The 17,254-nt window shown below is 34.4% G+C and overlaps 1 protein-coding gene across 7 annotated transcripts in view; it reads left to right on the top strand.

The window, feature by feature from the left end:
- The window catches only part of NAMPT (nicotinamide phosphoribosyltransferase), a 35,629-nt gene that overhangs the window by 14,430 nt on the left and 3,945 nt on the right, over positions 1-17,254 (top strand). Inside the window, exons 5-10 of one of the 7 annotated variants that reach the window (XM_023751078.1) lie at positions 2,593-2,751; positions 3,283-3,419; positions 7,605-7,830; positions 9,779-9,928; positions 14,556-14,696; positions 15,980-16,114. In XM_023751078.1, coding sequence (XP_023606846.1) covers positions 2,593-2,751; positions 3,283-3,419; positions 7,605-7,830; positions 9,779-9,928; positions 14,556-14,696; positions 15,980-16,114 — 948 coding nt within the window. Of the gene's footprint in view, positions 1-2,592; positions 2,752-3,282; positions 3,420-7,604; positions 7,831-9,778; positions 9,929-10,193; positions 10,297-10,448; positions 11,847-14,555; positions 14,697-15,979; positions 16,115-17,254 lie in introns of those variants that run through there. The other 6 variants (XM_006085386.3, XM_023751081.1, XM_023751082.1 and 3 more) reach the window with 6 other exon arrangements.

A 17,254-nucleotide genomic window follows, 5' to 3' on the forward strand; every position in this document is an offset into this window, starting at 1 on the left:
AAAATTTAACCTTGATTTGTGTGGGCAAATTGCTGTTTTGGAAAAGTTCCAAAAAGGCCTACTTTATTAGACCTTGGATTAACCCAAACTAACTTGCCTTTTTTTTCCCTTGCTTACACCTACAGTGATCTTTTTTAAAGGGGACTGATTTTATTAAGAGTATAATTTAAGCTGATTTTGTTGGACTATGGAAAGGAAATGGTGATGTGAAGGATCACTGTGTCTGATAGTTATTTCCTTCCTTCCCTGGCATTTTTCGAGGGGTAAGGTCAATCTTCTACCTTTATAACTCAACTAGAGTCGTTCACATTGTTTTATCTTTCTCATACTCCTAGATAATACCAATCTAAGTTAAATTAAAATGTGAGAGTTAATTGAATTAAATCAACAGATGAACATTGAGTACCAGCTATGTACAAAAAAAATGGTGGGCACAGAAATTAGAGTAAGTAAAGGGCCTTTGGGGGAGGAGCAATTCATCTTAACTAACCACTAACATAAGAAAGAATACTAAATTGGTAGCAGAAAAATAGGTAATCCCATCTAAGGAATCTGAAATAGAAAAAATAAATAAGCTTTAATAAGGGAGAGGGAGAGCTGAGGAAATGACACAGTATTTTTAGAATGGCAAATAGCTCAAAGGGGAGCACTGCAGTGGGAAATATAGTAGGAGATCAACAAGACAAGATTATAGGAATCCCAATTTCTGTATGAATTGGTGTGTTTCCCCTATGGACAGTAGTTAAAGGATTTTAAGGAATGACACAACCTAAATAAAACTTTTGCTTTAGAATGATAACCAGTGGTATGAAAAGTAAGTCAGAGAAGCAAAAAGAGTGGATAGAGATTAGAGGTGATTGGTTATAGAGTTTAAATTAGTTTTCTAATGTTACTTAACAAACTACCACAAAATAAAATAGCTATTCACATGATTCTGTGGTTGACTAGATGGTTCTCTGCTGCTCTCTCTTGGACTTTCGTGTCTGTATTGAGTTAAGGGTTCAGCTAGGACTGGGCAGTCTAAATGGCCTCACTCCCATGTCTAGGGCCTCATTGAGATAGCAGGGACTGCTGAGCTTCAATAACTTCGGCTCCTTCACAACATTGTAGTCTCAGGGATCTAGGGGAATGAGTGCTGTTAAACCTCTTGAAACAGTACCTTGAAAGTCATACAGTATGGCTTATACCACATTCTGTTGGTTAAAAGCAAATTAAAAGGACAGCCCAGAATCAAAGGATGAAGAAACATCCCATCTCTTGAAAGGAGCTGCAGAGATTTGGGGCCACATTAATCAGTCATAGAAGTCTAATGCTACAGTTTTTTGTTTTTTCTTTTTAGGTGACTGAGGGGAAGTCCAAGGTTAAATCTTTTGTTTTTACTTATTTTATTTATTGATCACTTAACTGGTATCAATAAGAGCTAGTTTTGTAAAATTGTATTCATTAAATAGCCTTTTTTTTTTTTTCATTAACACATTAAGTGCCATGTCAGTCACTGATGTTGCCAGCATATCAGTGAATCGGATATCACAGGCTAAATGGAAAGGAAGACAAAACAGGCTTGGCGCTTAATGTGTTAAATAGCTTTTTGATTGAGCTCAGACATTGTTGTCATCTTAGGTCTTTCTAAAACAGATTTGAGGCTGCTTCTAATAATAGACTCTCTGGTTTATAAAATAAAAATGGAAAATTATGATACTATTATGGAGAAGGAATGAATTCCCAAGCCATAATAATTGATATGGTTGCCATGATTAAGCATCAGACTTAAGAGTTTCCTGGCAGCCAAGGAAAAAAAAGAAACCAAGGTACAGTTCTTATAAGAAATTAGGAACCTTGCAATTCTTCCTTGTCCTCATTTGGGAATTTATATAATAGGTATAAGTTAAAAATAGACAGTGGCCTCACAGTTTTATAACATATGCAGAAATGTTTCATGTGGCCTTCTATAATGACTTTTGATAAAAGCCAAGGGCATAAAGCATAACTTTAGTGAATAAAATTCTCTAGTGCTACGCAAAAGTATTTCAAATATATAACCTACCAATAGTCATATTAGATCCAAGGAAAAATTAAATCCAAGTCGACCTAGAGGAGTAAATGAATAACCTTAGGCCCATACTATTCAAGGTATAGTCCATGGACCAATGCTGGTCCATGAATTATTTGATGCAGGTTCACATTAAATACAGAAATTAAGGATAAGCATTTAGAAACTTATGATAATTGCCCCACCAATCAAGCGTGTGTGTATTTCATAAATAATTGCTCCATGACAGATTGAAAATCTTTTTAAAAGTTGGTCCTTCATCACAGTCTATTACTTGCTTCGTTGGAGCTTTGGAGAGAAATGTGACATTCTCAACTGTTAGGGCCTGGTGTGCTTTCCCTTCGTGTTGCTGATTTGAGAGCCGAGCTATGCACTGTATCTGGAATGCTCATGTCAGCAATCTGTTATACAGTTGAAATGTCTAAATTGCATTTCCGGTAGTATGGAAGTCCAGAACATACCTCCGGAGAAAGCTAGGATTTTCCTCAGAAAGAACCCAATATTTTATGTATTAATATTTGTGGTTAATTTTATTACTGCAGACTATTCTTGTTCAGTCCTGGTATCCAATCACTGTGGCCACAAATTCTAGAGAGCAGAAGAAAATATTGGCCAAATATTTATTAGAAACATCTGGTAACTTAGTTGGTCTGGAATACAAGTTGCATGATTTTGGCTACAGAGGAGTCTCTTCCCAAGAGGTAAGAAACTGAAATGAACCTCATTGAATAAAATGTAGATTGTCAATAGATTACCATTATAAGCATTCTAGGAAGTTATGGGATCAGTGTTGGTTCTACATAGGCAACATTTTGAAGTTCCAGAGATTTAGTCAACAGATTAAGTACCTACTGTATGTTAGACTCTGTTCAAAGTACATGGAAGATAGCCTTCAAATAATGTTTCCATCCTTTATATATTAGATGGATGGGTAGGTGGACTGATAGACAGACATAATAAATATAGCAGATGCCAGATAATGCTACAGAGAAGCATTAGGCAGAGTAAGGAAAAAGAGTGATGGGAAATGGGGGTAGGCCCTATTAAATACTCTTTGAGAAGTTAACAGTTGAATCCTTAAGTACTAAAAAAAACTGGATGTTTGTCATATAACTATTATCTCTGATAATAAATACCTTTCTAAGAATAATGGAAGACAATAATTCTTTGGGAGCTATGTCAAATATGGGTCTTTTTCTTTTTTGGATTTTGGTTCATGGTTTATTTTCCAGACTGCTGGCATAGGAGCGTCTGCTCATTTGGTTAACTTCAAAGGAACAGATACAGTAGCAGGAATTGCTTTAATTAAAAAATACTATGGAACGAAAGATCCTGTTCCAGGCTATTCTATTCCAGCAGCAGAACACAGGTAAAATTGTTTCCATTCTTTTATTATCTAAACATTTATTTTCTATAATTACTAAGTTTTCTCTCTTGTATTTGTAATTTAGTGATGTTTTGCTTAGTTACAAAGCCATGTATTCCAGTAAATCTTCATGAACTAAAGCAATACAAATTTATTATTGATACTTTGTGTAAAGACTAGTATCAGGGACCTAGAGAACTTTTAACCATTCTAATAGAAACAATATAAGAGCTTTTTAAACTGCTATACAGTGGGGCCTTGACTTACGAGTTTAATTTGTTCCGAGACCGAGCTCGTTAACTCAGTGCAAAAAATCAGCCGAGAGACAGCTGGTATCTCAAAAAACTCGTTAGTCGGGACACTCATAAATCAAGGCCCCACTGTATTGCCATATAGGTGGGCTGTGTGTGTTTTTTTAAGGACTTTTCAACTGCTCTGTTGCATATGCAGATGGATTTTATGTATTGTATTACATCTACTCACTGTAAAACCTGGTCACTTTTTCCCCTCTCCCTGCTCTACATGACCTCCAGCTATATTTGCCATGGAAATCGTCATTTGGAGCCGGTATCCTCAATTGTAGCAGAGCTAGTAAGCTCTTTTGATGAAAGGAAGAGAGTTCAGATTCTTCTTATGCTTCCTATGTGATCTTACTAAACCATCTGAAGTTGAACTAGAAGGCAATTATAATCTAGGCAGCAGCTGCTCTGATCCTAGAGTTAACTTGTTTTTAAAACAGGTCGAACCTTATCTGGTTCTTTTAATAAAATGTATTTACTCTTTGAGGTGGTTTCTTAAGTCCTACTTAAACTTGAATATTTCAGGGTGCCAAAACCAGTAGTAAGTTTAGGATAAACTGAGCTTTTATTTTTTTTATTTTTATTTTTTTTAAATATATTTTATTGGTTTTCTACAGAGAGGAAGGGAGAGGGATAGAGAGCCAGAAACGTCGATGAGAGAAAGATCGATCAGGTGCCTCCTGCACACTCCCCACTGGGGATGTGCCCTTAACCAAGGTACATGCCCTCGACCGGAATTGAACCTGGGACCTTTGAGTCCGCAGGCTGACGCTCTATCCACTGAGCCAAACCGGTTAGGGCTAAACTGAGCTTTTAAAAAAATAGTTGATATTTATTAAGCACTTGTTTTATATGATGCAAAAGGTGAGATTGTTATAAAGGCAATCTACTTAGTGCTATGAGGAATAGAAAGATAAAATACTAACTCTGTCTTTAGGGTAAAATAGTACACTAGCAACATTTAGCTCTGTTGATTAAGTGTTTTTAAAGAGGTATAATTAAAGTGCTCTAGTGGTGCAAGGGAAGGAAAGGAAGGATTGCATTCCACTGGCAGGGTCAAAAAAGGTTTTATAGAGATGGGATGTGAAATCTTGACTTTTTGAAGGAATGGTAACATTTAATGGCAGTCATGGGGATCACTCATTCTCTAAGTGAATATTTACTGTTTACCCATCATGTGTCAGGCATTGTCCTAAAAGAACAAGAATGAAAGAGGAGACAATGTGTTTAGGGAATCAGAGGTAAAATATAGAAACATTAGGGAACATAGGGTAAACTGGGAAGACAGGTTAGTGAAGGCCCTCAGATTTTCGAGTGGAAGTGGACATTGAAGTTTTTTAGCAAAGAAGTGATGTCAGAGAATTATTATAGAAACATTATTTTGTTAACAGGTTATCTTCTGATATGGAAAAGAGAAACGAAAAGGTAGGAGGCTATCGTAAAGCTATTGCAGCAGTTTTGAGAGATGACAAGGTTCAAAATCAAGTGTCTAAATAAATGGAAAGATGCAGCTAAACATGAGTAATGGCTTGGGAAATGAAATTGCCAGAACTTAATGATTGGAATTGGGACCACGTAGAGTGTAGATTCAACTAACATTTATGAGAATAGCTGTATTAGTAGGGCCTTATTGAATGTCACATTTAAGACTAGTGAAACTGGGAAAATTTATCAACAGATAATGGTTTTAGGGTTACAGTATTTTTATTTCAGACTTAGATGTATGTACAGCTTTTAAAACTTAATGTGGTATCCATGTATTAGACTCTTAACTAGTGGTTTTATGGTACTATAAATCTGAGAATAAAGATAGTATCTTCTTTAGGGCTTTCATGATAAAAAGGTAAAAATCCATTTACTTTAAAGTCACATAATACTACATTTGTAAGTGTTCGATTCCTTAATGTAGAAGGATGTCCTTAAATAGACAAGTCTTAAACAACAGCATAGTATAGTGAATAGAACTTTATAGCTGACACCTTGGGTGGCCTTGGGCAAGGCATTTACCTCTCTGTTTTTCAGTTCATCCAACCAAATAAAAGGAGGAGCTAAAATTTTACATCTTTAATATCAGAAGTCATTGAGAATAAATAAGCTAACATCTAAAATAATTTTAAAATAAGAAAACTCTAAATTTTATAGCACCACCATTATTCTTATAAATATTTTCTTAAAGAATATATGAACCTGGATTTAGAAATATTCAGTTATATAACTTTTCCCTCAAACTTTGGAAAGTTATCTAATTTGATACTGGAAATTGGAATATTGGCATGAGTAGAATTCATTGAATAAATATTTATGATCTCCATAAATATTGACTTACGAGTTTAATTCATTCCGAGACCAAGCTCGTTAAGGAGCTCGTTAACTCAAATTACTTTATCAACTCAATGCAAAAAATCAGCCGAGAGACAGCTGGTATCTCAAAATACTCGTTAGTCGGGACACTCGTAAGTCAAGGCCCCACTGTACTGGTATTCTTTGCTCTTAATTGTCTCTCTTTTATAGGGGACAGTAGCAATTCTTGATATGAAGAAGGGGCTTTTTTTCATCATGTCCTAATTTTCCCATAGCCTGCAGTTGCTTGAGTGAGTTAGAGAGTTAGCGGCATAGCTGCTGGTAGCCTTTATAGTTTAGAAGAGTGTTCACTATATAAATAGACTCTCTTTCCATTTCAGACAAGAGTAGTCTCTCTAACCCTGAATTGTACATACTCTGCTATCCCCAGCATACCATTGACAGCACGGGAAAAGTTGGCTACTCTAATCCTTTAGAAAAAAAGGAAAAATAAAATGACAATTTCAAACCTAAATTCGTATGACTCTTCAAAAAGTTTTGAGATAAATGTTTACCTACGTGGGGTTTCATAGTGAATGAGATGTCTTATTTTTCATTACTTTACTTACAAAAAATGGGGTAGAGGCAAAGACTAGAAAATTAGTGAAGAAAAATTGCTTGGCATGAGAAAATGGCAATTTTCAAATTCATTATTCTAAGAATTTTAAAAATTATATACAGGAGTGGACAAAAGTAGGTTTACAGTTGCGAGTACTGAAAACAGTTTATCCTTGTATTATTTATTAATTATTGTTATATTTATTATTTAAAAATTTATTATTATTATTAACCTACTTTTGCCCACCCCTATATTAGGAAACCAGCAGGTTCTTAAATTATATAATATTAATCTATTCAATAAGAAGAACCATTATTGAGGACATTGTAAAAGTCACTCATAGAAACTCTCACACTTTATTTTCCACCTAAATTATGTTTTGCTCAAACTAAATATTAAAATTCTTATTCCCTGGATATATGTTAATTAGTGGATAACCTATAAATGAAATAAATGACAATTACTAGCCATGAAGATATAACAAGAGTTAGTTGACTGTATGTATCTACAGTATAGTTTAAGTAATTGCCTTTAAGTGTAAGAATTTGAAAGGTGAAAAAGATAAAATATATGCCTACTATTATTGGTACATGGTTTTGAAAATTCACAGGAGGGAGCCAAGTGTTTACATTGCCTAACAAATGGTGGGAGCATGTGTTCATTCTTTCTAACATCTTGACATAACAAATAAAGTGCATTTAGTAAGTGCTTTATAGTTCACTAAGTTTAAATACCCCCAAAAAAGTTCAATAGGACTTGAAAGCTAAAATAATTACTGGAGAGGAGTGATATTACTTTAAGTCTTTAAAAAAATTATATGAGGGGTGGTTTGGCTGAGCTATTCAGTTAACCCTCTGGTGTGCATTCATTAAACTAAATCACTCACTTTTTCTGCAGTGTTGATGATATAGTATAGTAATCATGAGATATGATTCAGGAATAGGTAATGTGTCTGCCTGAGTAAATCTGTATTTTCATTTTGTTTTCTAGTACCATAACAGCTTGGGGGAAAGACCATGAAAAAGATGCTTTTGAACATATAGTAACACAGTTTTCATCAGTGCCTGTATCTGTGGTCAGCGATAGTTATGACATTTATAATGCGTGTGAGAAAATATGGGGTGAAGATCTAAGACATTTAATAGTATCAAGAAGTTCAGAGGCACCACTAATAATCAGACCTGATTCTGGAAATCCTCTTGACACTGTATTAAAGGTAAATTTTAATACATAACTTGATTATTAAAATACTATCGACCAGCTGCATCAACACTACTTTTATTTATTTTTTTAAATATATTTTATTGATTTTTTACAGAGAGGAAGGGAGAGGGATAGAGAGTTAGAAACATCAATGAGAGAGAAACATCGATCAGCTGCCTCCTGCACAGGCCCTACTGGGTACGTGCCCGCAACCAAGGTACATGCCCTTGACCGGAATCAAACCTGGGACCCTTGCATCCGCAGGCCGACGCTCTATCCACTGAGCCAAACCAGTTAGGGCAACACTACTTTTAATTACATTTATACACATACCATTTCAGAGTTATCTTAGCTCTTACTTTAGAGTTGCAGCCCAGAGAGAGTAATAGATTTGCCCAAGGTCACACAATAACAGAAAGGATACCCTTAGTTATGGGTTATTTATATATACTGTCAAATAAACAATTAAGTACTGTTGATATTTTCTGCTTACTTTCAAAATTAATTGATAGCATTACCATTTTAACGAATCCTGTCATTTGGTTACCAAGTTTATGGTTTGTTGCTATAATTTTGAAATTCTTAGTGCAAAAGAAACATGTGCAAGGTGAGGTGGTAAAAAAATATTAGAAATACTTTTCAAGTAGCAGTATTTGAAAATACTTCGATCATCAACGTAGCAGTATTGTCTATGTTTAGTGTTCAGGACTTGGTTTGCCTTCTTTGAAAAGTACTAACTAAGAGCAGGTTATTTGATCCCTCCTACTAGAAAAATACTGTGTTAGATGCTTTACTTAAGCTGTGTCACTTAATCTCTATGAAAACTCTGATAAATACTACATTCTCTTTTTTTATAGACAGACAGATTTAGATAGAGAGGTTAAAGTAACTTGCTCAAGGTCACACAACATGTAAAATAAGCCAAGTATCCATTGTCACCTTCTCACTTTACCACAGTTTCCCATCTAATAATTAGATGATAAAATACCCTTAAGAAAGGGGGATATAGAATCAAGGAAGTCTTTTCCTATCCTATTAATAATGGGCCAATCTTAAAGTCTTATCTTAGCCTGAAATATTTACAGATCTGGTTTTAGCAAACTTAACAGGTTTCATGTTTTACCTGTTACCCAATAAAAAAATGTGTAGACCTAGTTTTAAAAATAACCTAACTCATCAATATGGAATCTATGCATTGTTAGAATCTTAAATCAATTTATTTAGGAAAAGGGAATGATTGTTGCAGAGAAAAATTCTCTGATAGGTCTTTTGAATCTCTGGCCAAGCTTTCTGATAGGTCTTTTGAATCTCTGGCCAAACTTTCAAAGTTAAATCAATGTTTAGGTATTTTAGCTGCTATAAAACTTTTAGTAGTTAATGAATGAGTGGTATGATTCACATATTATGCAATTTGGCTTAAAAAATGGGTGTCATCTTTAAGTGAGGGGAACTTCAGGAAAACTGGGTTATATGAGTTTCAATTCAAATAGATTTATATTTGTTTAATTCAAATAGATTTATATTTGTTTTGTCAAAATTAAATCAAAACTATTGGGCACAAGCAGAATAAATGAAAATCAAAAGTATAATCATGATAAGTGGTGTTTTATATACCTTTTAAAACTATTACTGTATTTACTGTTTTAAGCTCCTAATGATAAGATGTTTGAGGTAGATTCTTTTCCTGAATCTATATAATTTGAGAGAAGGAAAATCTTATGGTTTGAGCCACTTTACTGTATAAAATGACTTGATAGAAAATATGTTTTATGTCTATAACATAAAAGGAATTGAGACTAAATTTTAGAAGGTTTATGCATAGTGCTGTAAAATTTTTTAAGTAAGTTGATTATATTCTCAAGATTATCTAGCAAAGCAAAGTCACTAACTTTGGAAAGCTTTTACACTTGTTTTTCATTTTCACTTTTAGTTATTTTTTTGTTGGGTATTTTTCTATACAGGTTTTGGATATTTTAGGTAAGAAATTTCCTATTACTGAGAACTCAAAGGGCTACAAGTTGCTGCCACCTTATCTTCGAGTTATTCAAGGGGATGGAGTAGATATTAATACCTTACAAGAGGTATGTGTTTATACTAAGTGTTCCAATAAGGTAATAATAATTAAGTTCCTTTTTATTAGTTTGATAAACACATAATTTCAGCACAATTGTGATTCTTTTCATAAGTGTTTATAATAATATATACTGTATGTCTTTTCTGTTAATTGCTTAAATTTTGTAAATAATAGTAACCATTAGTACGACATCAGTGTCTATAGACACAAGCGGCGGACCTTTTTAAATTAAATTCAAAATGTCATGGCAGTTAACTGGTTAAGGTATAAATGTACCAATGAAACCTCATTTATATTCCTAGTCCTCAATGGCCACCCTGGATGACGAACCTAAAGAAATATCACTGCCCTGGCTGGTATGCTCAGTGGTTAGAGTGTCGGCCCTCAAGCACTAATGGGTCACAGGTTCTGTTCCCAGTCAAGGGCAGGTACCTGGGTTGCAGGTTCACACCATGCCTCCACTTGGGGCACATGTGGGAGGCAACCAATTCATGTGTTTCTCTCACACCAATGTTTCTTTCTCTCTTCCCCCATCTCTCCCTTTCACTCTTTGAAAGCAATGGAAAAACTATCCCCAGGTGAGGATTAACAAAAAAGAAAGAAAAATATCATTAAGAAATAAGAAATTGCCAGTCAAGGAATGTTTCTTGTATTAAAACAAGTCTTGACACTGCTCATATAGGTCCCAGTTTTAATAGAATGGAGCTTCACATACTCTAACAATGTGAAACACAAATGGTATTAATATGTGCTTTTTCAAATTTATAAAATGGTTTGTTAGCTCTTCTAAATTAAGCCTCAACTGTTAACACTATTTTTGTTAGATTTAGCAACATAGTGCATTACATTAAAACTTTTGCTTCTTTTATTCTCAAATAAGCTCCTAAAGAGCTATAATTTCATAAAATATACTCCATAAAACTTAAGGATATCACCAATTTCATAATATGGACTGTCTGCCATTGTAGCCACTGACATTTTAATGTATATCAATCTCCAGTGGCATCCACTTGTCTAACACAAGTTATCAAAGATTTTTCGGTTTGAAAGAGTTTGGTGTGTGGTTAGAGTGAGATCAGTACCCAAATTATAGTTTTCCAAAGGTTCACTTAAAAGTAAGAACTACTGAATATAACAAAACAGTATTTCTGTGGTAATATGCATTTAATGTTCCAAAAGGAGGTATCTGAAATAGATTTCTTGGAATAACAGAAATGAGGTTTCTTCCACCAACTCTCCCAAACTGCTTTGCCTAAGAAAAGTGGAAACTCCCCCAAACTCCCCTAAGACATTTGATGTTGGGACATTAGGAGCTTTCATGTGAAAGAGAAGGAAGAAAAGTTTGCAGTGAGGAGGAGGATTATAGAAATCCCAGCTGTCATATGTAGTTGCTGTTGTCTCCTTAGCTCAGCTGAATTAAAGGTTTCTTATCTGGGTATCAGTTAAGAACTATTACCCAATCCCTCATTTTAGGCAGTTTAGCAGATATCTTTATTCCCCTTTCAGATGAAGAAACATGGACAGGGTTCTGTACCAGTTTCAGAAACCCCATTGTATTGTGCTCTTCCCACTGCTTATATCTGCCCTTCCTTGTTCTGGTCAGTGAGCTCTTTAAGTTGGTTTGTTCAATCCAACTTGTTACTTTGACTTCCTTTAAAAAACTGAAGCTCTTGGCTTTTCTTTCTTTGCCCTTTTTAACTATGAATAAGGAGTCAGATATTGAGACAAATACTCTTTTGCATTGGTGAAACTTTCAACAGAATGATCAGAGAATGAAGTTTGTGTAATGCGAATGTACTCATGTGTTGATTTACCTAAAGGGTGACAGCTGCTTTCTTCATATTGGAGGTGGGTCAAATAAGTTTTTAGAAAGAGAAAGAATAATCCATCTAGTGGTTTTGCTTTGTATATGTACTAAATTAGATGCCTAATTTTGACAAAATGAAAAATCTGTTTAATTTCAAACAACTGGCTTCTTTTATTGACTGTCAGCCTCACTTTCTGTACTGTTATTCACCGTCAGTCTTCCCCATGAAGTTTACAATGTTAAGCATGTCCTAGTTTGTGTGTACCAAAATCAATCTGCTTATTTACAAAAGAGGCAAAATTCTCTTGTGTTGGACAAACAGATTGTCTTCTCTGTATCTCAGTTAGCTGTTCAGTTATCTTGATTATCATGGAGACCTATTGGAGTAGTTCATTAATGATGTTAAAATGATACCAAATTCTCAAAATTGGTAAGAAGATTTCTTTGCAAATGAAGTCCCACATAGTTGAAACACTTCTTTCACTGTAGCTATCCTACTGTTCTTTCCCTAGAACCCTTTTCCTTTCTAGGAAATTTCCCTTGACCCTCATAACTTTGGTCCAGAGACTAAATAGAGGATTGATATAAATCTTAATGATAGGAGCACATTAATTTTTTATCTAAATACCATGGGCATAAAATAGGAAATGAAGAGTAGTGTCTAACAGTTAAATTTTGTCAGTTTATGTCTAGTCAGATTTCCTTCTGCTTGACTGTATGTGTAAATATTTTTAAGTAGTATTTTTTCCCTAATTCTGTAATTTCCTGTACTCTTATGATTCACTTAAATTTTAACTCCAAATTTTCTAAATTTTATAACTTCTGGTGCAGCTGTATGGGAAGAATATCTTAAAGTAACTGGGCCAGAAATACAGATACTGTGTGATTACTGTTCTTTGTAATTTCTTCATTCTTACGCTTCTGAGGCATATCTAAAATCATGTGACAGGTCTGAAACAATTTTCTCTATTTTTTCTTGTTAATCCTCACTCGATATTTTTCCCATTGATTTTCTAGAGAGTGGGAGGGAGGGAGGGAGAGGGAGAGAGAAACAGAAACATCAATGTGAGAGACACATTGATTGGTTGCCTCCCGTATGCCAGGGATTGAACCTGCAACCCAGGTACATGCCGTTGATCTGGAATGGAACTCAAGACCCTTGGGTGCTCTGGCCAGTGCTCTAACCACTGCTCACTGGCTAGGGTGATGCGTTTTTAACTAAACCACCTTATCCTCCATCTATCTGTTTCTTTTCTATTCGTTGCATTTCTCCCATATTGAAATTCACTCTTTTGGAATATGTCTTAATTTTGTATTATTTTATAAGGATTTTATTATTGTTTTAGTTATACTTTGTTCACAGATATTTTAATGAAAAATCTGAATCCAGAACCTTTGGATACTGTTGGGTTCTGATATAGTAATTCATGAGACTGAGTTTATGTATAGCCTAAGGAATCGTTTTGAAATAAATTGTGTATGTTTTCATAGTGATTCCTGACATATAGCAGTAGATTTTGATGGTTGGGATTTAAGGAAAAAGTCTGCCTTTTTAAATGTGAGATTGTTAAAAGTTGAAGGTCCTTAGAGTTTATATACTTTTATCATTCAGAGTTGAAAATAATAGATGTCAGATCAAGACTCTTAGTATTTGAGGGGAATATGGCGAATTTATATTAATGATTTACATAAAACTATTAACTTTGCTTATGGTTTTCTAATCGTTTCTGAAAGTTCTATTTCAGTAAAATGGAACCGGATTTTCCAATACTTCCTTTTGACTCATCTCATGAAATTAAATTGCACTTGCACCCTTCTATCACAAATAGACATGCTAGGTAAATAAATCCTACTTAGGAAAAAGAAATATAAATGACAATAATAATGTAGCTTAATAAATTAATATAACTTTAAAATTATGTGTCACTTGAAAAAACTACTTTAGCTGCCAGAACTATATGTTCATTCAGGTCTCTCTGGCTTGTAGATCATCATTCTGCCAAAAGTGATCCAATGATAAATGAATGCCTAGTCCAGTGATTCCCAAAGTGGGCGCTACCGCTCCCTGGTAGGCACTGCAGCGATCCAGGGGGGCGGTGATGGCCACAGGTGCATTTAGGGGCGATGAGTAACTGCTATTAAAATTTTAAAAAAATTAATTTCCAGGGGCTGAGTAATATTTTTTCTGGAAAGGGGGCAGTAGGCCAAATAAGTTTGGGAACCACTGGCCTAGTCTATTCATAATTTTGCTTAGGGCACTGGAGTTCTAGCCAGAGTAAAATGACTCTGCCAATGTCTGAATGATATGTAGGAGAGAGTATTTTATATTGTTTTACCACCAATATCTGTTGCTTTATTTAAATGCCCCATTAGATATGATATGCATTATGACATGTGATAACATGTATTGAGATTTATTAGGAGTGATTAGTCATTCCTAGAGTGTAGAAATTTGGGCAAATGTCTAGGTCCCATTGCTTGTGCTACTGGTATCTGGGCAACAACTACAGGAGACAGATAAGTTTTCTCAAGTAACCTTTTCAATAGCATGTATAGCCAATTTTTTCTCTCATTTCCCCAACCCTTACCACAGTTACAATGATGACAACAACACAAATTCAGGGACTATGAATGAAATCCATTCCTTCCACACTTATCCCTCAGTTTGTCCTTTTTGGGGTAGATGGGGCTTTTAAAAGAAAATGTGGGATATAGTTTTGTATAGGCCTACTCTTAATTTCATCATTCGCTATGTTATAATACAACTTTAGGATGCTTTATTCATCAATATGACTCATGGAAAATTACCTCATTTCTTTTCCAATTTACTTTTTGTTTTTATTTTTTAATATTCTAGGTTGTAGAAGGCATGAAGCAAAAAAAATGGAGTATTGAAAATATTGCCTTTGGTTCTGGTGGAGCTTTGCTACAAAAATTAACAAGAGATCTCTTGAATTGTTCCTTTAAGTGTAGTTATGTTGTAACCAATGGCCTTGGGGTATGTCCTTTAACTTTTACTCCTGTGTTAGTACCTTCTTTATTTATCTAGGTAGAATGCAGTTATTGAATGCAATAATAAAGGATAATAATGGTCCTGAAGTATTAATATATTATCAGTTATTACTGACTCTGGCTGAAAAAAAAGGAAAGAGACATTAGATAATAACAAGACCAGAAAAAATAAGATGAGATTAAAAGATAATGCAGGTCAGTCATTTTCCACTGCTTCTGTATATAACTTTGAATCAAAAAGTTGACCATATTTGATCTGGAACATCAGCTAACCTAGCCATCGTATATGAACAATAAGCATATAAACACTATCAAAGTATTTTAGGAAAGTAGAGTATGATACTGGAGTTGTGACACCAGAATCATGTTCTAGTAGCCTTAGAATAGGGAAACCCAGGTTGCTAGGCAACTAAACAACAATCCCCCTAGACCAGTGGTCGGCAAACTGGGGCCCCTTGAGTGTGGCTCTTCCACAAAATACCATATGCGGGCGCGCACATACAGTGCGATTGAAACTTCATGGCCACACTGTGGCTCGCGAGCCACAGTTTGCCGGCCACTGCCCTAGGCTTCATAGCTCTTGAGAGTCTGTGGGTCAAAGGGTAAGGGTGGAGAATACTCTCCTAAGAACACCTGGTTAGGTCCCCTGCTTTATTTACCTCCATCTTTCTTTGGAGAGTTATGGGATTGACCCATCTGCTTCTTAGGTTTTGCCTCCTACCTTTCTGATCCTGAAACAAACATTCTGCTCTTGAGGTTCTCTAGATCATTTTTGTTTCTGACAGTAACAATATAATAGAGTAAAAAGTAACAAAATGTAAAGGTTATGAAATAGGAAAGCCATACTTAGTAAAATCCTAGTTCTGGAGCCACATATTATATAATTGAGTTGACATAGATTTGTTTTTCAATAGCATGTCTGTGCTATACTTAGATCAGTATAAAGATAAGGTGTGATATAAAAGGAGATACCTTAAGGATCACATGTTAACATCAGATATTTCCTACAAAAGGAGTATTAGGTATTCTGCATTGGTAAGAAAAAATAGTCAAGATTTGGATTTTGCTTTTTTCCTAACAAAGAACTCACTCTGTCCTCCAAAACAGGCTAGAATTATGTTTCTAAAAGCCTGGTGTGGATTGGTTTCATTTACCTAAAAATTGCCTTAAAATTTATTTGCAAATTATGTATGTAGGGTTATTTTTTAATAGGAATTGAATGACCATTTCTGACGATTAATCTTTTTTCTTTCTGAATTTGGATTCAAGGTTAATGTCTTCAAGGACCCAGTTGCTGATCCCAACAAAAGGTCCAAGAAAGGTCGATTATCTTTACATAAAACACCAGCAGGAAATTTTGTTACACTTGAGGAAGGAAAAGGAGACCTTGAGGAATATGGTCATGTATGTATCTATGCTGATTGGATTTATTTTGCACCCCCCCTTTTTTTTTCTGTTTTCCTTTTACCAGTAGTAGCTTGGCTCGCCTAATTAAGAAAGGAGGCTTTTATGTTGTAGTTTAATTTTAAATTATCAGAACAGTTTTTTCTTGGAGGACAAAGTAGTTTTATTGTAAAATAAACAATAGTTGACTGATCCTACCAAAATAAGACGAAAAACAAAAAGTGGCTAGATCATAAATATGAGACTTGTACATATTGGGTGAAATATTTTGTAACATTTAAAAAGTAAAAGTGTTTCCAAATAGTGACCAGCAGGGTAGTTACTGCTGAGCTTCAACAAGCTGTGTTTTTTATCTTACTCTTACTGTCAATTAGCAGTCAATTTTTTCTGAAGAGGCGTATTAAGAATACTTTAAGGATATTATTATTACACTTCTCATAGCTATTTATATTATAGTAAACTTTGGTCATTTTAACAGAAAAAAGAAGGGCTTTTATTTTATCCAAATTCTAAAATGCTAAAGATAATCCCATTTTAAAAAATAATAGAATCCAATTTAGATGGTTTTCTTTAGTCTCATTTGATTCTCAGGGCAACTCCATGGGCTAAAAAGGCAAATTATGTTATCTTAGTAGTGTAAAATGTGAAAACTACATGACTTGATTCAGATTACATAACGAATAAATGGTGAAACCTAGCCTTAACCAAGTTTTTTTGATTCAGGTCAACCAAATAGGAAAAATGTGTAGTATGCTTATGCTAAAGGAGTCCATATGATCTTTAACATACAAAAGTACATTTAAATTTGTGAACTCAAAAGTTATAAAATTTCTAATTCTTAACCCACTGGATTAAAAACATACTCATTTTTTTAGGGAAACTACTAATGAATACTTATATTTTCACAGAAAAGTTTATATTAAATATAAGCACACTAATTTAGTACTTGAGATTCATTATACCATATCTGATACTCTGCTTGTTACTTTTATGATTTTGAGCCAGAATGAAAAAACATTTTGTTACCTTTAATTAAAAAAATATGTTTCTAAACAAACTTTTAGAATTAGATTCCTTTATATAGCCTGTTAATACTGTCCTTTGAGTAGCCTTCACTTAACTCTTATAGCTACCAGGACT

Source organism: Myotis lucifugus, unplaced genomic scaffold, assembly GCF_000147115.1.
Source record: "Myotis lucifugus unplaced genomic scaffold, Myoluc2.0 scaffold_18, whole genome shotgun sequence".
Classification (NCBI taxonomy): domain Eukaryota; kingdom Metazoa; phylum Chordata; class Mammalia; order Chiroptera; family Vespertilionidae; genus Myotis; species Myotis lucifugus.